General features: G+C 42.9%; 2 protein-coding genes across 6 annotated transcripts in view; both read right to left on the bottom strand.

Moving 5' to 3' along the window:
* The window catches only part of LOC106581879 (inositol polyphosphate-4-phosphatase type I A), a 103497-nt gene extending 91735 nt beyond the window's left edge, over window positions 1–11762 (bottom strand). For all 5 annotated transcript variants that reach the window (XM_045704573.1, XM_014164319.2, XM_045704574.1 and 2 more), the window contains exon 1: window positions 11622–11762. The gene's annotated coding sequence lies outside the window, so the exon portion shown is untranslated. The remainder of the gene's footprint in view (window positions 1–11621) is intronic.
* A 2789-nt stretch (window positions 11763–14551) lies between these two features.
* On the bottom strand, window positions 14552–24578 carry LOC106581991 (major facilitator superfamily domain-containing protein 9). Its single transcript, XM_014164602.2, has 6 exons — window positions 23582–24578; window positions 21694–21781; window positions 21223–21266; window positions 19719–19848; window positions 18081–18290; window positions 14552–16609 (listed from the first exon to the last, which is right to left on the bottom strand). Exons 1-6 carry the CDS (start codon window positions 23666–23668, stop codon window positions 15705–15707), a joined length of 1464 nt encoding a protein of 487 aa, XP_014020077.2. The 5' UTR covers window positions 23669–24578; the 3' UTR covers window positions 14552–15704.
* Window positions 24579–24870: the final 292 nt, after the last annotated feature.

Genomic DNA, 24870 nt, shown 5'->3' with positions numbered 1-24870 from the left:
GTTTGTTTATCAATTAGGGTGTGCAGGGTGAATACGTGGTCTGTCGTACAGTAATTTGATAAAAAGCTAATTTGCCATTTGCTCAGGACATTTTTTTTCACTGAGGAGTCTGCTGTTAATGATTATGCAGAAGATTTTCCCAAGGTTGCTGTTTATGCATTTTTTTTTGTACCTTTATTTAACTAGGCAAGTCAGTTAAGAAAAACATCTTATTTTCAATGACAGTGGGTTAACTGCCTTGTTCAGGGGCAGAACCACAGATTTTTTCCTTGTCAGCTCAGAGATTTGATCTTGCAACCTTTTGGTTATTAGTCCAATGCTCTAACCACTAGGCTACATGCCACCTATCCCACAGTAGCTATTGGGGTCGAATTTGTCTCTACTTTTGTGGATTGTGATTATTCCTTGGTTCCAAATATTGGGGAAGATGCCGAGCTGTGGATTATGTTAAAGAGTTTACGTTTCGCAATATTGAAATTTGTGTTCTGTATATTCTATCATTTCATTTAGGATACCATCAACGCCACAGGCCTTTTTTGGGTTGGAAGGTTTGTATTGTGTCCTGTAGTTATTCAGTGTAATTGGAGAATCCAGTGGGTTCTGGCAGTCTTTAATAGCTGATTCTAAGATTTGTAATTGATCGTGTATATGTTTTTGCTGTTTGTTCTTTGTTATAGGGCCAAAAATAATGTTGAAATGGTTTATCCATACATCTCCATTTTGGATAGATACTGTAGCTCTAAAGTATGTTCCAATTTTCCCAGAAGTGTTTAGATTTTATGGATTCTTCGATTACATTGGGCTGTTTTCTGAAGTGCTGTTCCTTCTTTTTCCTTTGAGTATTTCTGTACTGTTTTAGTGTTTCACCATAGTGAAGGCTCAGGTTTTCTTGGTTGGATGGGTTTCTCAATTCTCTTTCTTAGGTTTTTGCATTCTTCATCAAACCAAGTTGTCTAAAATGGATTTAATTTGTTGTTGCCCATTGTTTTTTGGTAGGTTTCTACACCACACTCCTTCCATCTATAGCATTTTTTAATAGTAGGCAGTTATTTCGGCTTTGATTTCGCATGATTCAGTACTGCACTGTTCAGTAGACTGGGATTTTGCTGGGATCTGATAGGGGTGTCAGTGTGCTGAATGAGAATGCTCTGAGAGACTCTGGGTTGAGGTCAGTGATAAAGTAATCTACAGTACTACCGAGGGATGAGCTGTAGGTGTACCTACTGTAGTAGTCCCCTCGAAGCCTACCATTGACTATGTACAGACACAGTGTGCGACTGTCTGCAAAAAGTGCTAACATATGCAGTGGGCAGAGGCTGAGTTAGGGGAAAGCAAATCAACACTTCATCTTTCGTGTCAAAAAACGAATGGTGTTTGTCTAATTCTCATTATTTTGCCCAGCAACAGTTTACAGACAAAGACAGCACACACGACGCACAAATGCATGCATGCACGAACACACACACACACACACTTTTCCCCTAAATCAGCCTCTCCCCACGGCATATGTTAGTATTTTTTTGTGGGATCTCCACCGAATAAGGTAAATCTGCCTTCAGTTTTTGAATAACGTAAAGAACTCCCTGCGTCTTGATTCCATTGTGCCGCTGGGCAGTTTAGGAGTCTAATGTTAAATGAGAATTTGATCTGTTTTGATTAACTCTACAAATGTATTGTGATGGGGGGGTGTTCGTGTTGAATTTGTTGTCTTCAGGGCACCATTGAAAATGAGACCCTGGTCTCAATGGGCTCCCATGATGAAATGAAAATAACACACACACACACACACACACACACACACATCCCAGTTTCCATGGTCCTAGCCAGGGAGAACACCTGCTACACACAGCATGAAAAGCAGGCCAACTCCCAGAATCCTATGCTTCATTGCTCCTTCCTTCCTCTCGGCATTAACCCTGTTTCAAAAGATAGGATGGTTCCTGGAAGTAATAACAGATCATCTGACTGGATAGATGAAAGAAAGTGGACACTGCTTTCACTTCTTGTTTACCATCAGATCAGTGAGTACTTCAAGGAAGGAAGGTGTCTTTTTTAAGTATTGGAAGAATGAAATCCCATTAATTATGTATCTATGTACTGCAGTATTTGCAACAAGGGTTGCTTTCGTTAATCAAAGATCACAGATCTAGCTACCAGAAATACTGAGTTGAGCTTGCCGGTTCCTTATTCTACACTAACATGGTATATATAAGGTGCTCTGTTTCTATGTATAAATATGTGTATTAATGACCGTTCGCTCACCTCTAATCAAGTGTGCACATTTTCATCCAATATGAATTTTGTCACAGAGGTGCTTACTGCTGCAGCATCTACATCTAGACAACTGAATGAAAACAGGAAACAGGAAACTCTCTCTGTCGCCTTGCCCAACTGTCAAACACAAACGTACAACCATGTCCTCCTGGTCACAGACCGGGGGGGGAACTGTGACATTCTCTTTCCTTCGCTCTCTCGCTCGCTGTCGCTCTCGCTCTCTCTCTCCTTTTGACCTGAGTTGTTTTCAGGGCAGAAGAGCCCTCACATGCCCTTCATTTGATTTGTTCATTGCATAACCCTGTACAATCACATCAGTTTAAAAACAACTCTGTTTCCTTCTTTCTCCTCTGTCTCTATCCCTTTCTTGCAAAATGATCTCCCAAACTCTCACCCTCTCTTCTCTACAGTATTGTTAACAGCTGATCAATGCGGTTCTGTTACACAACACACACCACTTCTGATTTCAGCAAGACAGAAGAGGCAGAACGGAGTGGTGGAGGAATATGAACCATAAACTGACAAGTAGAAGATTTTTACAGACAGGGGGAAGGCATTTTGATGACAACACTGAGTGACAACTGTCACTTGAGTCAGAATCACAGAGCACAGCCACAGAGGTGCTAGTCTTGCTTAGCCATGAGGTTTTAAAGTACGGTGACAAGTGACATGACTGACCTGGTCCACGTCTTACTGATATGCAGAGACACAGCAAGGATGTGATACATTTAGATAGAGGGTCAATTCCAAAATCCACTGTTCAACAACTTCATTTTTCCTTTACTTAACTAGGCAAGTCAGTTAAGAACAAATTCTTATTTACAATGACAGCCTAGGAACAGTTGGTTAACTACCTTATTCAGAGGCAGAACGACAGATTTTTACCTTGTCAGCTCGGGGATTCAATCTTGCAACCTTTCGGTTACTAGTCCAACGCTCTAACCACTAGGCTACCTGCCGCCCCAACTTAACAGCTTTTCTTTTTCTAGAATGGAGGTAGCAGATAATGAAAAGATAACAGAACATAATAAAAGAAGAGAACATGAAAAAGATGAGATGCGAGAGAGAAGATAAAAAGAGAATGGAAAGAGTAGAAAAGAGAAAGTAGTGAGAAGTACTTCTGAGATAACTCATCTAACCTGAAAGGATCTTGCGCTCGCCCTGAGAGCAAACGTTTTCCTTTCCTGTGGCATTGACATTTCCTCTTACAGAAACTCCTGCACGAACACACACACAGGTGAGTGCATGTGCGCGCACACACACACACACACATCTATACATACACACACCTACACACACCTACACATACACACACGTTCCTTCCCATCTGTCTTCCGGATCTGTTTATTGTCAGGTAAATAATATATCAGTACTGGGACAAAAGGGCACAGGAACTCAAGCTGAGCCTTTGTGTGTAAGGGCAGGTGGATGGGTATGTGTGTGTGTGCACATGCAGCTATTTGTTTGTGACTGTGTATGATACTTGTATAGAGACCCTCGTGTGTGCCTGTGCATCCATCCAGAGGGCTTCTGTGTATGCAAGTCTATTTTGCATACACACACACACACACACACACACACACACACACACACACACACACACACACACACACACACACACACACACATATTCCTACTCATGAAAACATAAGCAGTCACAGAGAAGCGCACATTCACCATCATACAGACATAAAGACTCCTACCCTCCCAGAAAGGCTGCTCGTTTACCCATTCAATCACTGCCAGGGTAATCTGGCAACTCCGTATGAAACCAGACAGTAGGCAATTAGCACCACTAGAAGTCTGGTAATGGGCGCTGGTATCATTAGGCTGTATGAGTCATTGTCAGTGGGAACAGGCTTTAACACATTGTAATCCTCATAGCCTGGGCCCCTGGGGCTGTGGGAGAAGGACTGTGTGATGCCCCGTCTTTCTGGATCTGAGGCACAGCCATGGGGAGCCAATCAAGCATCAGACATCCATCACAAATTATGATGATGATGACTTGTAGTTCATTATCAGTGGATGTGGCCCAGCAGGAGGGATCAAACCCCACAACACTGGTGTGGCATCAAGCACCCTGCTCCAGGAGACTGAAACATCAGAACCATGGATATCTGACCCAACGCATCACTGGGGGCACACTGCCTTTCTTCCAGGACATCTACAGCACCCGGTGTCACAGGAACGCCAAGAAGATCATCAAGGAACTCAGCCACCCGAGGCACGGCTTGTTCACCCCGCTACCATGTAGAAGGTGGAGACATCACAGGTGCTTTAAAGCTGGAACCGAGAGACTGATAAACAGTCATTACTAGCCAGCCTCCGCCCAGTACCCTGCCCTGAACCTTAGACACTGTCACTACTCTAGCCTGCCGGTACTCTAGCCTGCCGGTACTCTAGCCTGCCGGTACTCTAGCCTGCCGGTACTCTAGCCTGCCGGTACTCTAGCCTGCACCTTATTGACTGCTGCCATATGTACATAGAGTCATTGAACATTAGTCACTGTAGACCCCTTTCCTGTAGTCATATGACCTAGTGGCCTAATGGGTGGAATGTTATTCATATTTTTCATTATTTCATAATTAATTAATAAACATTATTTGAAAAACTCTCAGAAAATCCGGTGTTTCTATGTCAAACAATTTTGTTATATTTCAGTCTTCTGTGACGTATATAAAGTGTAAATATTGGGATGCAAACTCAAAATGTAATACATTTGAACGTAAATTTTATCTGACATGGTACAGGTGTCTTATTTTTTTAAAGCCCATAACCATGCGTGTGAGGTGTATACTTTTGTTTCAAAGTAGATTTGCAGTAAAAGGTTAATAATGTTTACATAACATTTTACCCACTTTATATGTACAGTATATACTGTATTCTAGTCATGACTCATCCTATATAACTACTGTTGTACACACCTTTTCTATTCACAAACTGTCCATATTGTCTTTACACACCATTCACATACATACAGTTGAAGTCGGAAGTTTACATACACTTAGGTTGGAATCATTAAAACTCGTTTTTCAACCACTCCACAAATTTATTGTTAACAAACTATACTTTTGGCAAGTCGGTTAGGGCATCTACTTTGTGCATGACACAAGTAATTTCTCCAACAATTGTTCACAGACAGATTATTTAACTTATCATTCACTGTATCACAATTCCAGTGGGTCAGAAGTTTACATACACTAAGTTGACTGTGCCTTTAAACAGCTTGGAAAATTCCAGAAAATGATGTCATGGCTTTAGAAGCTTCTGATAGGCTAATTGTTATCATTTGAGTCAATTGGAGGTGTACCTGTCGATGTATTTCAAGGCCTACCTTCAAACTCAGTGCCTCTTTGCTTGATTTTCATAATGTGAAAATCAAAAGAAATCAGCCAAGACCTCAGAAAAACAATTGTAGACCTCTGCAAGTCTGGGTCATCCTTGGGAGCAATTTCCAAACGCCTGAAGGTACCATGTTCATCTGTACAAACAATAGTATGCAAGTATAAACACCATGGGACCATGCAGCCGTCATACTGCTCAGGAAGGAGACGCGTTCTGTCTCCTAGAGATAACGTACTTTGGTGCGAAAAGTGCAAATCAATTCCAGAGCAACAGCAAACGACCTTGTGAAGATGCTGGAGGAAACAGGTACAAAAGTATCTATATCCACAGTAAAACGAGTTCTATATCGACATAACCTGAAAGGCCACTCAGCAAGGAAGAAGTCACTGCTCCAAAACCACCATTAAAAAAGCCAGACAACGGTTTGAAACTGCACATGGGGACAAAGATCGCACTTTTTGGAGAAATGTCCTCTGGTCTGATGAAACAAAAATAGAACTGTTTGGCCATAATGACCATCAATATGTTTGGAGGAAAAAGGGAGAAGCTTGCAAGCCGAAGAACACCATCCCAACCGTGAAGCATGGGGATGGTAGTATCATGTTGTGGGGGTGCTTTGCTGCAGGAGGGACTGGTGCACTTCTCAAACTAGATGGCATCATGAGGAGAGAAAATTATGTGGATATATTAAAGCAACATCTCAAGACATCAGTCTGGAGTTAAAGCTTGGTCGCAAATGGGTCTTCCAAATGGACAATGACCCCAAGCATACTTCCAAAGTTGTGGCAAAATGGCTTAAGGACAACAAAGTCAAGGTATTGGAATGGCCATCACAAAGCCCTGACCTCAATCCTATAGAAAATTTGTGGGCAGAACTGAAAAAATGTGTGCGAGCAAGGAGGCCTACAAACCTGACTCAGTTACACCAGCTCTGCCAGGAGGAATGGGCCAACATTCACCCAACTTATTGTGGGAAGCTTGTGGAAGGCTACCTGCAATGTTTGGCCCAAGTTAAACAATTTAAAGGCAATGCTATCAAATACTAATTGAGTGTATGCAAACGTCTGACCCACTGGGAATGTGATTAAAGAAATAAAAGCTGAAATAAATCATTCTCTCTACTATTATTCTGACATTTCACATTCTTAAAATAAAGTGGTGATCCTAACTGACCTAAAACAGAGAATTTTTACCAGGATTAAATGTCAGGAATTGTGAAACTGAGTTTAAATGTATTTGGCTAAGGTGTATGTAAACTTCCGACTTCAACTGTATATAGTTATATTCCAGACTCTGGACCGGATGCTAATTTCCTGCAATTCTATCCATTTTGCTATATGGTTTTGCACTGCGTATTTATATACTGGAATTTTGACATAGCCCCCTCTAATACATCGACTGTTGTACATATCATTCTTAGTATATCTTGTGTACATTAATCTGGTGTTTATACATATAGATTTTTGAGGAGAGAAAGTGGTAAGAGCAATTGGTCTTGCCTTTCAGAGGGTGAGTGGGGTGGGGGTTGAGAGAGGGGTAAAGTAGTGGGTCCTATGGGGTTTGGGGTACTTAAATTCTGTGATGGAGAGGCTGAAAGAAGGGGTCAGGGTTGAGAGGAGGCCAGCTCAAAGTCAGCTGCTCAGACAGCTCAGACACCCCTCTCCAGGGATGCACGGAAGGTGAGGACAGTGACCCAGTTAGGAGAACCTGGCTCTGGCTGTGTGGTACACCAGACATCCTGCAGAGACTGTCAGTACTGGAGCATCTCTCATCCTCATCTATTCCCCTTCTTTCCTCTCCACCTCCCCTTTTCCTCTCCCCGCCTACCATTGTCCATCTCTTCTGTGGTTTTCTCCCTCTCTGTCTCACTCTATTCTCTGCTCCCCAGTCTATTTTTCTCTCATCTCATCCCCTCTCCCCTCTTTATTGCTCTATTTCCATATCCTCTTGTCTAGTCCTTTCACCTCTCTTCTGTTGCTCTTTCCTACTGTATCCCTGCCAACCACTGTGCTATTCATCTTTTTATTTTAGGATTTGTTTTATTTATTTTACATTTATTTAACTAGGCAAGTCAGTTAACAAATTCTTAACAACAATGACAGCCTACCAGTGAACAGTGGGTTAACTGCCTTGTTCAGGGGCAGAGTGACAGATTTTTTACCTTGTCAGCTTGGAGATTTGATCCATAAACTTTTCGGTTACTGGCCCTACGCCCTAACCACTAGGCTACCTGCCTCCCTAAGCACTAGGCTACCTGCCGCCCTAACCACTAGGCTACCTGCCGCCCTAACCACTAGGCTACCTGCCGCCCTAACCACTAGGCTACCTGCCGCCCTAACCACTAGGCTACCTGCCTCCCTAACCACTAGGCTACCCGCAACCCTAACATTTACATTTACGTCATTTAGCAGACGCTCTTATCCAGAGCGACTTACAAATTGGTGCATTCACCTTATGATATCCAGTGGAACAACCACTTTAGGATAGTACATCTATATATATTTTTTTTTTGGGGGGGGGGTTAGAAGGATTACTATATCCTATCCCAGGTATTCCTTAAAGAGGTGGGGTTTCAGGTGTCTACGGAAGGTGGTGATTGACTCCGCTGTCCTGGCGTCGTGAGGGAGCTTGTTCCACCATTGGGGTGCCAGAGCAGCGAACAGTTTTGACTGGGCTGAGCGGGAACTGTGCTTCCGCAGAGGTAGGGGGGCCAGCAGGCCAGAGGTGGATGAACGCAGTGCCCCCGTTTGGGTGTAGGGCCAAACAAGGGCACTGCGTTCATCCACCTCATCCCCATATTGTTTTATTTACTTTGCTGCTCTTTTGCACACCAGTATCACTACTTACACACCTTCATCTGCTCATCATCATCTGCTCATCTATCCCTCCAGTGTTAATCTGCTAAATTGTTATTACTCTGCTACTATGGCCTATTTATTGCCTTACCTCCTCATGCCATTTGCACACACTGTATATAGACTTTATTTTGTTCTATTGTGTTATTGACTGTACGCTTGTTTATTCCATGTGTAACTCTGTGTTGTTGTTTCTGTCGCACTGCTTTACTTTATCTTGGCCAGGTCGCAGTTGTAAATGAGAACCTGTACTCAACTAGCTTACCTGGTTAAATAAAGGTGAAATAAAATTTAAAAATGAATAAATAAATAAACTGACATTTTGCCCACCCAATGAAAGGATCAGAGAATGAATCTAGTACTGAAAGCATAAGCTACAGCTAGCTAGCACTGCAGTGCATAAAATGTTGTGAGTAGTTGACTCAAAGAGAGAGAAAGATAATTGTTGAACAGTTTTGAACAAATTAATTTATTCCAAAATGAAGCAAGAGAGAGAGATTTTGTCATTTATTTGCCACTTTCAGTTTCACTTACTTAGCTAGCAAATGCAGCTAGCTAGTTTAGCCTACTCAAACACCAGGCTCAAACAGAGGGATGCTAGCTGACTATGGCTATCCAACACAACACTGGAACTCTTCCAAGTCAAGGTAAACTTTTGGTTTTACAAATGTCTTGCCACATGGGCCCGCCAATGTAAGTGCTAAACTGCTTACTGACTGTACACTGTAACATTACTGCATGATTATAGCAGCTTTACTAACACGTTAATTCTATTAGCTATGTTGACTATGATGTTACTTTAGCTAATATGGTGACAACAATGTAGGCTGTGTGTAGCAGTTATGATATGGTTTGGGTTGGAAAGGTTTTTTCTCCTGGTCACATACAGCTGATGTGTTGTGCATTGAAGTCCAGAAGCAAAGGGGAAAAGGTGAGAGGAGGAGAGAAGGAATACAACGTGGCTGTTATGAAAGTGAACTGTGTTTACGTGTGATCAGTGGTTGACAAACGTTACTTAAACAGAAAAAAATGGGATAAACATAGCTGAATTTGTCAAATAATATATAATAATAATAATAATATCTAACCACTAGGCTACCCGCCGCCCTAACCACTAGGCTACCTGCCGCACTAGGCTACCTGCCAATAGATCTATTGATCTTGTATGGAATCAGAATATGGGCTGAGCTGACCTCACTCTGCACTGTTAGGAGCATAGAAATAAGAATGAAGCTCCAACCCTGGCAAATGACTGGTTAACTCATTGGTACACTTGCAATGGTTGCCTGGTATTGTGATGCAATCATTTCCATGGTGTTTTGGAATGTTCTATCAACTGATGATGGATTGCCATGGTAATGCAGAATGTTCATTCAAATGACGCTAACTGCTGTGGCTGATGGAATGGAATGTATTTTTTGTAATGTCAGTTGAGTTTGTTCAACAAATCATAACACAGATTGAAGGGTACACTTCCTGATTTTACTTCCTGGCATGGGTACACTCAAAATGGCTTTATGCCACCACTAACTTGAATGGAGATGCCCTTTCAATTCATTCTTATTTCTAAGACTCTGGATCTGTCTGAAAGTACACACTATTACCTATTCAGTAGTACACTACCAGAGCCCTAAGTGACTGACCGATGTGGTTGTAGTGAACAGAATGGAAATATATCATTTGACATGTGGAATCTCTAACGGGCACACATGTAGGAGCATAGATACAGAACCCTGACAGAACTGATATATTGTCTATGTGTTGAGAATGTACTGTAGGTGGTGGCAACTCTGATCTGACTCTGATCTCCCAGGCCTAACCAATCAATCGCATACATTGATCAGGTAAAAGCTGAGGTTTAATATCAAACAACCCAGTACATCCTTTAGCCATAGAGGAGATAAGTCTTTGTGTAAATCCCAATCTAAACAGATGACTCTCCTATCCTTTCCTTCATCTGCACTGTGAAGGTGTTCTTAGATCAGTGTTAATAAAGACAGAGATATTAAGAGAGGAGGTCACTTGAGACCATTGAGATACACCCCTTATGACGGTTTTGACACAGAGCACACTCAGAGGACTCAGTCTCAGAGGTAAACCTGACACAGAATGAGGAAGGAACCCAGGACAAAGAAGCTCTTGTTACACCTGGACAACAATGTTGTTCTCCCACACTGTCAGACAGCATGAGAAAGTGACCTTTATTAATATTAATGAGGAGGAGGAAGAAAGACCTTGATCTTCATAATTATGCTATTCTGAGTCTGACTCTCTCTCTCTCTCGCGCACACACACACACACACACACACACACACACACACACACACACACACACACACACACACACACACTACTGGTCAGGGTGCTTTTAATCATGTTGAAGCTATAAATTCTTGCTTAGTGGACTGCTTTACTGACACTTGAGGGTCTATGTTAAAGACTCGAGAGAGATAGCCTTGCGCTGCTTAGGGTCAATGGTTTTAATCAGTCTGCGTTCATGACACACATGCACACATAGCTGTCTTGTCATAATAAATAAACTGCTAAAAGATTAAACGGATCAAAGCTAATCCTCTCCAGAGCATAATGCTTTTGAACATCTCGTTCATGCAGTCACTTAGCCCACAGTTAAATACAAACACACGCAATACCACTGCCTTTGCTGTAGGCCTAAGTGATGCTGTTCTTTGTAAGACTGATCCGGGCGTCAACAAACCACCCGCAGTTTGTCTTGGGCTATACTATAAGCTGTAGGATGCAGACATAAAGAAATTAGGCTACATACACCATTGGATAAATATAGTACCTGAATCAATCATACTATTATTTGTATTCTATTGCATTAGGCCTACATCAGTCTCAATGAGTGTTATTGCCTTTGATGCTCCGACAATAACAAATATTGTGTCATGATGAAATCTGCTATTCTGAAGCTCATTCAAAGGGAACTCGTTGTTGGTAGTGCTTATTGAATGAGCAGTTCCGTTATTCAGAAATATGCTACAACGGGATGGTCACGTCATGCAAACAGACATGTTTTATTTGACATCATAGAATAGCGATTTTTATAACGTGTTTATTGTGGGCTGTCAATATATAGCCGAATAAATGTCAGCGATAAACACATACGTATTTAAATATACTTACTTTATGAGACGGGTAACGGTAACCATCCCTGTATTGAAACGGTAAGTGTGCTGTTTATTTGATAGCCTAGTGATGCTCATCTCGGTTCCTCCTTGAGTCGACGGAGTCTGCAGTGGTACAGGACTTGCCCTACCCCATGCTCCGGAGTGACACATTTTGACGTAATAACCCTGCTGCGAGGCCCGCCCATCCATTCCAGTGGGGCGGTTGCGCGCTCCATCTGCAGTCTCGTGCTTCATAAATTGTGGCGATGTTGAAATGAAATAGTAATTGTGAATCCACATTTGTGCCACATTTGCCTTAGGCCTGAATGATATTAAAGATTGTGCTTATTCGTTTGTATTGTATTGTTCTTCAGGCAATATAATGTTTGTGTGATCATCCCAAATCAACTGCATTATACTTAAAAACACTTAAACTAGTAAAATGGCTCTTTGGCCAGCTTTTGCTACAGCCTATATCAATGAGCGTTAGCATTCTAGCTAAAAACTGCTGCATCCAAAATAGTTATGTTGCAAAGATCACAACCAAATATAATCTTAGCGAATGTTCAAGCAAGAATCAACACACCATTGTAAGCATATGAGAACCCCCAAAAGTTATTTTTAGAAGTAATAAAAAGGTACATTAGGCAGATGGGTGCAGATGGCGTTGGCTTTCTTATGCCTCGATCACATTGATAGCTTTATTGCGCAAAATGGCACACAGCACCATCTGGATGTGGGCAACAAAAGTTCAACATTCACCTGATGCTACCATTTCTGTCAAGTCGTCTACACATACAGTTTGATGCATACATTCGATGAATCCAAGGTATGCACCACACCGAACGCACTGCAACTGCCTCTGAAACGCAATGCTGCAAGGCAAACGCAGCGTTCCATTGGAAATATATGTACTTCTGGTGTACCAAAACGCAATAACACTGGTGTGATCGAGGCGTTACTACCACCAAGAGTCGTGCTAGTGTGTCGTGTAGTGTGTCTCTTAATTTCGTGTATTCATGGATACCAAGGGAAGCCAGGCTTCACCCAAAAATTGACCAATAATGTATCTTTCATTTCTGTGTTTCATAACTTTCCTTCAATTTGCAAGAGGCTGGATGTATCTAACAGGAGAATCTATCTGATGCTGTTTGGTCAAATAGAGTATGACATTGTTGCCGCCCATAGCATTGAATGTAAGGAAAGCCAGAGCGCATTTGGCCTCCCTTAATAAAAAGAAAACAAAAAATAATAGCCACTGCCTGAGCTAAACTGTGAATGGTCCTGGCACATCAAAAGGAAGTGTCAAGGGAAGCCAGTTTAGATTTGGCTCCACACCAAACATATCACATCAAAAGCTAAATGTAATTTGCAAAAAAAACTTGAATTGTTGCATCTCGTTGTGCTGTCCTCCGGTTGCTAGCTAGCCATGAATGGAGATAGAGATTTGGACTTGTGGTTTTACTTAATTCTCCATATTGGTCAATGATTATAACGGTGATTCTGATCCAACTATAAATGTATACATTGTGCCCCTGGCCTGAGAACATAGAAGCTCAGTGTAGCTAATTAGATGTAATAGGCTCATGTTAACTAGCTGGTCTGGTGCATCATTGTCCATGAAATGAAGTTATCTTAGCTAGCAAGCATTTTAGTAGGGTGAGTCAACATGTTTTTCTACTTACACACACACACACACCCACACACACATCTGTACCATGGACAGCCACATCATATTTAGCTTACGTTGATTGGACTAAATTGTTTTTGGTATATTTTAGTTGCCACTGTATTAGACTAAGCAGAGGTGATTTGAAGATGTTGAAATGCTGTTGGAATATTGGAGGCAGCTCCTGTTTTCTTTTCAACTTACAGTAAGTTCCCTGTGGCTCAGTTGGTAGAGCATGGTGTTTGCAACGCCAGCATGGTGTGTGCAACGCCAGGGTTGTGGGTTCGATTCCCACGGGGGGCCAGTACAAAAAAAATACATGTTTTTTTTTTTTTAAATGCATGAAATGTATGTATTCACTACTGTAAGTTGCTCTGGATAAGAGCGTCTGCTAAATGACTAAAATGTAATGTAAATGTTACTCTCCGTGGTTCTAAATTAAAGGTTGCTAGTCTGAAAATGTCAGAAACATTAACTTGAGTGACCATGCTGCAGGTCATTTGTTACATGCAATGTGCTTTGTGGACTTCACCGGACAGATGTTGCTCTCCGGTTTTATGATGAAACAAAGGTGTGGTTGAATTTATTCTGCCACTGTGTCTTCTTATTGTCTCGGCCTTAGTTCATATATCATGGTGATCTTGGTAGAGATGGAGCAGTGTTCATAGTCATGCTGCGTTCATGACAAGTGGGAACTCGAAAAATACTAATTATAAACCGGGAGCAACGAGTTGAGTGCATTCAGTTACTTTAAACTCATTAAGAACGCAGATCGGCTAATGGCAAACAAGCCGTGTCAACTACAAACTAAAAGTACAGCTATTATGCTCGTAAACAAGTTAGTGTTAAAAAAACAAATACATAATGTGTTCTTGTATTTAACTGCTGAAAACGCTGTTATCAAGGTCATTTCCTTAGTAGGATATGTCAGAGTTCAACATGTGGGAGCACAGGGACGATAGACGAGTTTCTCACTAGTAATTACAAGTTGGAGGGGCGTTCGTGTGGATTTTCCTCAGTCGTATCGAGATGTCATTAGTAACAGAGCTAAAACCACCTTGTCAGAGAAAGAAATCTCACATAAACTTGAACATTCAGTCATCCGTCATTAAATAAAACCCGTTTGCATTCATCAAGCACATTCACATGTTTAGATATACTTGGATTTGATTGATCTATCATTCAATAAAATGATTTTGTCTTCATAACATTCACTAGCATTTGGGTCATTGTAAGGGCAACCCCATTCAAAATAAGAGGAAAACGTCATATCAAAATAATAATTCAGATGTTTTATTTGATTGATAATTAAGCCCACTTTCTGATAAATCAATTCATTTGAATAAAATCAATATGGACTATGGGGTTTAAAATTAAAAGCAAATAATATATACCAACGTCCATTGAAAAGGTCCTGATACCTTAGTTCCACAGGGTCCTGTTAAAAAGCAGTGCAATGAGGGTAAACAGTGGTTACAAAAGAAGTAGGCTGAAGTTACCAACAGACACTGATCTAAGACACTTTTTGAAAAATAATTGTATTCCCCCCACATGGGTTAGAATTTAGGAAATGTAAGCTTATCCTAGATTTGTAGCTGTGGACTACCCTTACTCAAGATCAATTCAGTGCTCAATTCAGTGCTTGACCCTTTTCCCCGAAGTGTGTACTCATTCACTCCCCCACAATGGATTTAAAAGCATTGGATTGGTGTGAACATTTTCACACCAATCTAATTATTTTCAACCCTTAAGGGAGGGTGAATGAGTACATACTTCGGTGAGAAGGGAGAGAAAATGGAATTCGGCTCCAGAGAGGTAAGAGTAGGTTCTTCACCTGCGGCCCACACTCATAGGGTAGGTCAGAAACAGAGCATTTTGGGAAATGAAGTGCTTTTTCAGGACAAAGAACCCCCAAGGCATTCCTAGACTATTTGTAGTGGTTATAAAGGAAGAGCACGAGTACATTATATTTATATTTTGTGTTTTTTAATGTTATTATTGTCTCTCACAAGAGACATATATAAAATGTTTACTATTCCTAGGCTTTATGAACACGACTGTATGTGCCATTGACATGATGACCTATGCTAGTCTATTTTAGCATTGACCCCCTCACTCCTTTTACAGAGGGCTGCTGGCCTAGGTGTTTGTTCACCCTGTTTGGTGTACTGAAGGGCGGGAACAGCAATGCTGATGATGACCCGGTACCTTTCAGGGTGCTGTGATGTCATCACTTTGAGACCAAACCAACAGAACGGCAGAGCGGAGATGTGGCTCCGTCGTCAACAGTTACAAAACAAACAACGAAACACCCCGCTGACATGTCCCCAACAGATCTGCATCAGTTCTGTCTCCAGTGCTGTCTTTAGACCAGACATCTCCTGAGGATGGTAGTTTCGCATCGGTGCTCTTTCTCTCTCTCTCATTCATTCACTCGCACTCTCTGTGTGTTTTACCAAGTTTGGCCTCTTTCCTCTTGCCTCTCCCGTCCCATTTGGGCACTCTTACCAGCAGCAGGGCGACGGCTGCTAACGCCAGCCCCACCCCCAGACTCGGCGGCCCGCAGGGACTAAACTCCTGGGCCAGCCCCGAAAGCAGGGGGGCGAGCACCCGACCCACCGCCGTCACCGACTGCCCTGCCCCGATTAGGGTGCCACTGGCGTGAGCTCCCCCTTTCTGCAACTCAAGGTCGGTGATGCAGGTGCGTCCGATGGTCGTGGAGATGGCGAAGAAAGTGGAACTTAACAACACGTGCCAGACACTGGGCGCCATGGCATAGAGCAGGATCAGGCAACACGTGAGGACTGTAGAGTGTAGCAACAGCGCCGGCATGTCGTTACCGTACAGTTTGGTGACGGGCCCCACCAAGCAGCCGGCCAAGGCCCCCAGGGTAGAGCTGTAGCTAATTAGATAACCTGTGGCTTTGGGCTTCAGCATGAAGCGCTCCTCCATGGCCAGAGAAAAGTTGCTGTAGTAAAGCATAATGGCGATGGCCATGAGCAGACGCACCAGGAACAGGTCCCACATGTCCGAGGAGGCCACCGTGCGGATCTTGGAGCCCACTGAGGAGAGCTGACGCCAGGCAGGTTGGAGCAGTGACACCTCCCCCCAGTCCAGGTCCCAGCTCCAGACCCTCTGGTTCGTTTCTGGAGCCCCCGATCCTGTGACTGCTGCCCCCGACGCTGTAGTGTGGTTGTTGCCATGGGATGAGTTTTGCTGTGTCGAGGTGACGTGGTTGTCATTGACGTAGCAGCTGGCTTTACTAGCGCTGCTGTTGTAGTTAGCATTGGCCTGTGGGGTTAGCGCATCGCTCCAGGGAAGCAGCCAAACCAGACCTGGATGGAACACGACAAACACCAGGTTAGAAAGCACATAGACTGGCTAGGTATTTGCTGTATGATAATATCTGATTCTATCTGACTGGAAGAGGAGGGAGGGGGGGGGGCAGAGACACTACAGGCACATCAAAGCCGGGACTGAGGGACTGAAAAACAGCTTCTATCTCCAGGCCATCAGACTGGTGGTCAGCCAGGTGGTGCACACTCACTCACACAAAACACACACACAAGCTATCACACACCTCATACACATGAGTTCTCCTGCACTCACATATACACTCACTAACACACACACTCCCATACTAACAACACACACACTTACACACAATCACTCACAATCACACACAGCCAACACTGCTGTCCCATGTTATAGAGACATTAAACACTGGACACTTCCCATTTCTTTTATACAGTTTTTCACACTGTGTATTTACATACTGTATTCTTCACAAAGCTCATTCTAATGAAAAAAAAAATCACTGAAGCTGGAGTCTTATATCTCCCTCTCTAACTTTAAGCATCAGCTGTCAGAGCAGCTTACTGATCACTGTACCTGTACACAGCCAATCTGTAAATAGCACATCCATCTACCTCATCCCCATATTGCTATTTATCCTCTTGCTCTTTTGCACCCCAGTATCTCTATATCATCTGCACATCTATCACTCCAGTGTGAATGCTAAATTGTAATTAATTTGCCTCTATGGTCTATTTATTGCCTTACCTCCCTACTTTTGCACACACTGTACATAGATTTTTTCTATTGTGTTATTGACTCTACGTTTGTTTATGTGTAACTCTGTGTTGTTGTTTTTGTCGCACTGCTTTGCTTTATCTTGGCCAGGTCGCAGTTGTAAATGGGACCTTGTTCTCAACTGGCCTACCTTGTTTAATGAAGGGGAAATAAAAATAAATATAAAAAAACATCTACTACTGTACATTGCATTTTAGTTACACTGTTTATACACACCACATATTTATTTATATACTGGATTCTTGATATGGCTCATTCTAATATATCTACTGCTGTACATATCATTCTTAGTATATCTTGTGTAAATTAATCTGATGTATACATGTATAGATTGCATTTGGATTACCGATACAGTGCTATTTGGGTTGGATTCGTTCCGATATTTCTTGATTTCTTGTTTTAAAATGTTTGACTTGTGTACTTGTTTGGCATTTTACTGCATTGTCAGGAGATAGTAACACAAGCATTTCAATGCACTCGCTATATCTGCTAAACTGTGCACGTGACCAATAAACTTTGATTTTATTTTCACTATATTGCTTGCACCTATCCCATCCTTTCACATTCACAGAGTGCCTAGAATTAAGATGTGATTTAGAATTGGTGGGAATTGGGAAAACCAACATAATTGCCTTACACCACCTTTGCCTACTCTCCTGCTCCTCCCCTCTCTCCTTGCCCCTCACTCCCTTCATCTTCCCTCTCCCCATCCACCTGTGTTGAGGAGGAAGATTGCGGCGCAGGTGAAGGAGGAGGTGTAGAAGCCCCCCTCGTGCTCTGTAAGGTATCCCCCCACCACGGGTCCCAAGATGAAGCCCACGCTGGAGGCAGCATTGAAGTGTCCCATCACCAGGGGGCGCTCCGCCTCAGACACCAGGTCAGACAGCAAGGCCCGGCAGATAGACAGGGAGTGCTTGAACAGCCCTGGAGGACAGAGAGAGGGGGAAAGGACACGACACAGATAAAAATACTGAACAAAAATATAAATGCAACATGTAAAGTGTTGGTCCCATACTTCATGAGCTGAAATAAGAGATCCCAGAAATGTCCCATATACACAAAATGCTTATTTCTCTCAAATTGTGTGTACAAATGTGTTTACTTCCCTGTTAGTGAGCATTTCTCCTTTGTAAACACACCAACCCAGGAATTCCACATCCAGCTTCTTTACCAGCGGGATCGTCTAAGACCAGCCACCAGGACAGCTGATGAAACTGTGGGTTCGCACAACCTGTCAGAAACCGTCTCAGGGAAGCTCATCTGCTTTCTTGTCGTCCTCACCAGGGTCTTGACCTGACTGCAGTTTGGCGTCGTAACCGACTAAAGCGGGTAAATGCTCACCTTCGATGGCCACTGGCACCCTGGAGAAGTGTGCCCTTCACGGATGAATCCCGGTTTCAACTGTACCGGGCAGATGGCAGACAGCGTGTATGGTGTTGTGTGGGCAAGTTGTTTGTGGATGTCAATGTTGTGAACAGAGTGCCTCATGGTGGCGGTGGGGTTTTGATATGTGTAGGCATTAGCTACAGACAATGGACACAATTGCATTTTATCGATGGCAATTAGAATGCACAGAGATACAGTGACGAGATCCTGAGGCCCATTGTTGTGACATTCATCTGCCGCCATCACCTCATGTTTCAGCATGATGATGCACGGCCCCATGTCATAAGGATGTGTACACAATTCCTGGAAGCTGAAACTGTCCCAGTTCTTCCATGTCCTGCATACTCACCAGCCATGTCACCCATTGAGGATGTTTGGGATGCTCTGGATCTACGTGTACGACAGCATGTTCAAGTTCCTGCCAATATCCAGAAACTCCGCACAGCCATTGAAGAGGAGTGGGACAACATTCCACAGGCCACAATCAACAGCCTGATCAACTCTATGCGAATGAGATGTGTCGCGCTGCACGAGGCAAATGGTAGTCCCACCAGATACTGACTGGTTTTCTGATACAAGCCCCTACCTTCTTTTTTAAGGCATCTGTAAACAACAGATGCATATCTGTATTCCCAGCCATGTAAAATCAATAGATTAAGGCCAGATGTATTTATTTCAATTGACTGATTTCCTTATATGAACTGTAACTCAGTAAAATCTTGGAAATTGTTGCAGGTTGCATTTCTATTTTTGTTATATTTGTGTGCAACAGAATGTAACTGATGAATTATGTCTGTATGTATTTATGTAGGTAGTGGACATCACGGTGCAATCAAATTGACCCTTTGTGGAACATCAAAGTATTTTCTTGTTTTAACATACATGTGATTAAGATTCACATAAAAGGTAGAGCTCTTTCAAGGCCAAAGCCTCTGAAGCAGGACGTTTCCCCCCAGACAGACTCACCCACAGGGATCCTAGCCAGGACAAACAGGCCGATGCTGGTGGACATCCCCAGCAGGCCGTAGCCCAGAGCACTCAGCAGCAGACACGTCAGCATAGAGTACCGCCTCCCCACCACGTCACTCCAGCTGCCCTGCCAATCACAACCACCATCATCACATCACGGGAAGTGGCATATAGGAAAGAGTAGTATTTTCTCACATAACAACACAAGGCATTAAACATCTCCACAATGTTGCTGGATACAGTGTTCATCTCAATGGTTAGTACTGGCTTCCTTTCCTTCAAAGCCCCAGGTAGACGAGGAAAGGAATCCACTTAAAACTATTGAGATGCAGCCTGGCTGCCCAACAAACAACATATGTATGAGATAATGAGAGCCTGCCCCTCTCTCTGAGGTCGTAACACGAGGACATGAGTGTGAGTGGTCAGGTGACCCCAAACAAAGGAATTCCACAGCCTGGTCCCCTTGGCCAAGCAACCCAGGCGCCTCCACTCAGTCTCTCATTACACTGATATATGAATGACACACACACACACACACACACACACACACTTCTATGCACAACTAGAAATACACACACACACGTAGGTGGGCCTACACACGCAAACACATAACACAAAACTTGACTAGATAGCGTGCATGTAGAAATGGACACACACACACACACACACACACACACACACACACACACACACAATGACGATATAATGAAATCAGGGTAAATTGAATTTGCTGTGTTCTGGATGTGGCCTGTGAGGATTACCATAGAGACCTGGCTGTTCCCTCTTCCCTCCATCACACTATCCCTCCCTGCCTGTCTGTTCACTGGGACCACAAATGACTCCTTCTCCTCCTTTAATTTGTCTCATGACCCCTGAGATTTAAACCAATTTCAGGAGACCAAGAGGGAGGGGGGAGTGCCTTACACAACTCAAGTATGAGAATCTCGATCTCTCTTCAGAGAAGGCCTCACTCAGTGTACAGTAACAAGTCAGCCTTGTTAAGAGACATGGATTCAGAGGAATGTGTGGATGTTAATTGAGTGTTAGTGGTTAGGGCATGGTGGAGCATCCAGCTCCAGTCCACTGCTGGTGTACAATCAGAACTTCAGATGTTGACAAATGACACAAACACCATGTCAGGAGATGTCTTATGGTAGGGTTGTGTGTGTGTGTGTGTGTAAGTGTAACCGATGTGAAATGGCTAGTTAGTTAGCGGTGGTGCGCGCTAATAGCGTTTCAATCGGTGACGTCACTCGCTCTGAGACTTGAAGTAGGGTTTCCCCTTGCGTTGCAAGGGCCGCGGCTTTTGTGGCGCGATGGGTAACGATGCTTCGTGGGGTGTCAGTTGTTGATGTGTGCAAGGGTCCCTGGTTCGAGCCCAGGTTGGGGCGAAGAGAGGGACGGAACCTACACTGTTACATAAGCATCACACTGGTATAGCACAAGGCATACAGTACTACAACACAAATACCTGTCTTCAGAACACCAAGTCAATACTTACAACTATAGTGCTAGAGAACAGTTGTAGGATCCCATATGTAGAGCCTGAAACATGAATCAATGCATTAGGTACAGATTATGGCACATTATGATTACAGCTAGTCTACAATGCATGCCGCTATAGCGCTTTGCATAAACTATCAGACCCCGTGACCTCAATCAGCACCCACAGCTATATGAAATTAGAGATATGATTGAGCACATCAGCTGGTGATTTCAAACAGTTACGCTACTCGCCATTCCTTAATCTGTTGTCCTTAGATGCCTGATGTGCTCAGAGGTCTTCTTCATTTTGTTACATACAATATTTGGCAAAAATGCATTAAAAGGAATTTTACAATGTATTGGTTTGCCTGCTCCTGCTAAATTATACCACCACGTCTGATGTACTGTATGAAAACATCTTACAAACTTTGACGCTGATGTGAACTCTTCCATATTTACAGTGTTATATCACCATCATCCCACCTACCTACTAAGCCTGCCACAGTGGGGCTGGCACCCAGGGCCTTGACATGGTGACTCAGCAGGGGAATGATCATGCTTACCCCAAACAGGTCCTGTTGAGGAGAGAGAGAGAAAATAAATGATGAATGACACCAAAGACTTGAGTGACCGCAGTAGGTGTACATTCAGTTTAAACACCGTTGAGCTACAGTAACTACATTGTCACAGACATTAAATAGACATGTCAACAAACAATAACCAAAACAAAAACCCAGGAAGCAGTTGAATGATCAGAGGTTGACCTATCAATCGCCAATGTAAACACAGTCACATTAAGGGTTAATGTGAAGGTGACCGGCCTGACAAATCACCCTTTCTAATATTCAGCACGCACCATCGCTACAGTCTGCTTTAAAAAGTTCAAACTGTTTATAAAGGGTGGGGTTCACAAACGCTGCAACTTATATTCAGCAGGGTAATGAGGCATTAGAGATTCATTTGTTACGTCTGTGGAACCGGTTTATTCAAAAGGACAATGACTGAATCAAACATAGTGAAGCAACTGCATGACAAACCACCAGTGTTGTTGGAGATAGTTTCTTCTCTGTGGATGGGCTGGTATCTCCAGGGCTGCTCTGTGGCTGGAGGTAGAGAGATCAGCTAGAGACCTAGGGTATACCAGTTTTTTTCTAGCCTGATGTTTCGTGGGTGTGCCACAGAGAGAGTTCAGGGCCTGAGGAGAGAAATAGACACTCTCCCAACCTGTTGATCTGCATTTGTGAGGCCATCTCCAGAGAGGCTCTTGCCAGAGACTTGATTGAAGTCACACTGTAGCTCCTGCTGTCTCACTGCCCTACCCATTAAACTAACTGTTTGATTCTCCCTCAGTTCAACTCTACTTCTGTATTCAAACTGGGCACAAACATATGGTGTGTGGGAGTTAGTGCATGTGTGTGTGCCCTTGAGCAAGGCACTTAATTGCTCCTGCAAGGCACCCGAATTGCTCCTGTAAATTGCACTGGATGAGAGCATCTGCTAGCTGACTCAAATGTAAAATAAATAAATAAATAAATAGTGTGTGTGTGTGTGTGTGTGTGTGTGTGTGTGTGAGAGAGAGAGAGAGGATCAGAGCGTTCACAAGGGAATATTCTTTGGGTGAGAATGTTCATGAGATGTTCTGTAGCATTCACTTCCATTCATTTTATCTGGATTGCATTACACACAGAAAACGTTTAGCATACACCCAATATGTCTTCAAAATGATCTGTGTCACTCGAGTTCTGTGAGTTTACATTATGTTAAGTGTGTGTCCAGTCCACAATCCACATCAGATTAAATAAACAATACATCAATCTAATCCTGTACAACAGGATATTTATGTTTATCCTACTGAGTTTTACAGAGTCAGTGTGATGTTCTTGCGAACACCCTGAGCATCTCAGAATAGCAAGTCCTTCCGAGGCGAACTCAGATTTCCAAGGACTGGATTCTGCTGGACAGGTTGTTTTGACAGTGCTATGACAGGGCTCAACCCGCCTCTTCTAAATAGCTGGATCAGCATTTGAGTGAATGGAGAACAATCGAGTAGGCTGTTTAATAAATCTGATGTATTTTGTGGTAGCCTGCAGGTCAGCTTCTCATATGCCATGATGGAGCAAGGAGCCGCCTAAACCAGAATAATATTTGACATAGCCTAAAGCCCCTAATGTCCTGATATAGCCTCTGTAAAATTGACTACAGCCAACAGATCAATAAACTGATGTCATCGCCAATCATTTGCCTCAACAGTAAGGTTGTGTCCACAGCGAGTACTGCTGTTCTATAACCTTTTAGGAAAGAAATGAAAGAATGACAGCAATACCAAACGTTCTCAAAAGTAGCCACATCTTCAACAAAGGTTATGTTGCACTTACCATGAACCCCACCACATAGACACATTGTATAATCCGCTTTCGTCTCCTTGGTATCTGATTTAATATGCTACATTTCGCGTTATTCATTCTCCCGCAATGACAGCTCACCGATTGTCAATGCGGAAACGCTCACTGGCTGCTACAATGCCGATCAACCATAACGAAGACAGTACAGTATGAAGATAGGCTACAACTGCTTCTCCAATAGAAATCCCCGATCACAATTGTAGGCGATGTCATGGCGACGTTGGCTCGCTAAACTCACGCGTAGAAACACCTCAGTCGGGTCGGTCGTCTCCTGCAGAACTGCGCATGTGCACGCCATCAAATCAACGGCACTTCTTCGATATAAAGTCGTTTTTGAAGGAAATTAAAAGCGATCAGTTTGTCACTTTCACGAGATTGAAGTAATAACATATTAAACTACTTAATACATTGCCTTGAATTTAGGTTGTGCTATTAGATTTTGAGAAGATTAACAACTAAGGAATATTTTTTTACTTCTCTCATTGACTTCAAAACCCCCAAACCTCGGCATAGTCTGTTTGGTCTGTTTCGCAAGCGTTCCTGGAAGTCTCGCGATGTTGCGCCTATGGGTGTAGAAACTCTGTGACCATAACAAAGAACACCACCCGGTCCGTGCGTTAACCGCTCTCTTCAGGGATGTTCGTGTTCGATTCAACTTCCCGAGAACCGCAAGTCATTCTGTTGATGAATTGTCAATATTTTAATATTCGGCAGAAAATAGCCTACATTTAATCAATGTGGATTAATTGAAGCGTCATGTGAATGTTTGAGCTGCTGAGGTCTCATCTCATCCCATTTGGTCCAACGAGAGCTCCACCAGATGGCATCGACCTGACGTCAGACAAGGCCAAGCGATGTATTTTAATATAGTTAGTTGTCAGTCACAAGGGCACCATACAGCTCTGATGGGAACAAGACACTCAGAATAGAATATAAATTGATATATACAATATAATAGAAAATATCTATTCTTCTATTCTGGACTCTTTGTTATTCTGCATACATTCGGTCTCACTTGGTATCACTGCACAAACCTGCTTGCAATTATAAAGTCATTACTTAAATAGGTATGATAAATAAAGTAATGTGTCTGACAGCCAAGGGACATGCACTGGACAACAATGTTCCAGGTGAAGTCAGGTGTTTTACTTACAGCATGGTGATCACTGACTGGCAGTCGACTTGAATATATACAAATAGATCCAGAAATACTAAGAAAAGGCTAGAATAAACACATCTAGCAAACATTATTTTCAGTGTAC

The sequence above is a fragment of the Salmo salar genome, chromosome ssa21 (assembly GCF_905237065.1).
Source record: "Salmo salar chromosome ssa21, Ssal_v3.1, whole genome shotgun sequence".
NCBI classification, from domain to species: domain Eukaryota; kingdom Metazoa; phylum Chordata; class Actinopteri; order Salmoniformes; family Salmonidae; genus Salmo; species Salmo salar.
This window is presented reverse-complemented; position numbering and strand designations above follow the sequence as displayed.

What these genes read in the sequence shown, in the direction of transcription:
- LOC106581991 (XM_014164602.2), bottom strand. Translation starts at nt 23,668, where the DNA reads ATGAATAACGCGAAATGTAGCATATTAAATCAGATACCAAGGAGACGA. An exon ending in TGTTCTCTAGCACTATAGTT is followed by an intron (nt 19,849 to 21,222) that starts GTAAGTATTGAC and finishes TGTGATTGGCAG; the next exon opens with GGCAGCTGGAGTGACGTGGT. An exon ending in CCTGGCTAGGATCCCTGTGG is followed by an intron (nt 18,291 to 19,718) that starts GTGAGTCTGTCT and finishes TCTGTCCTCCAG; the next exon opens with GGCTGTTCAAGCACTCCCTG.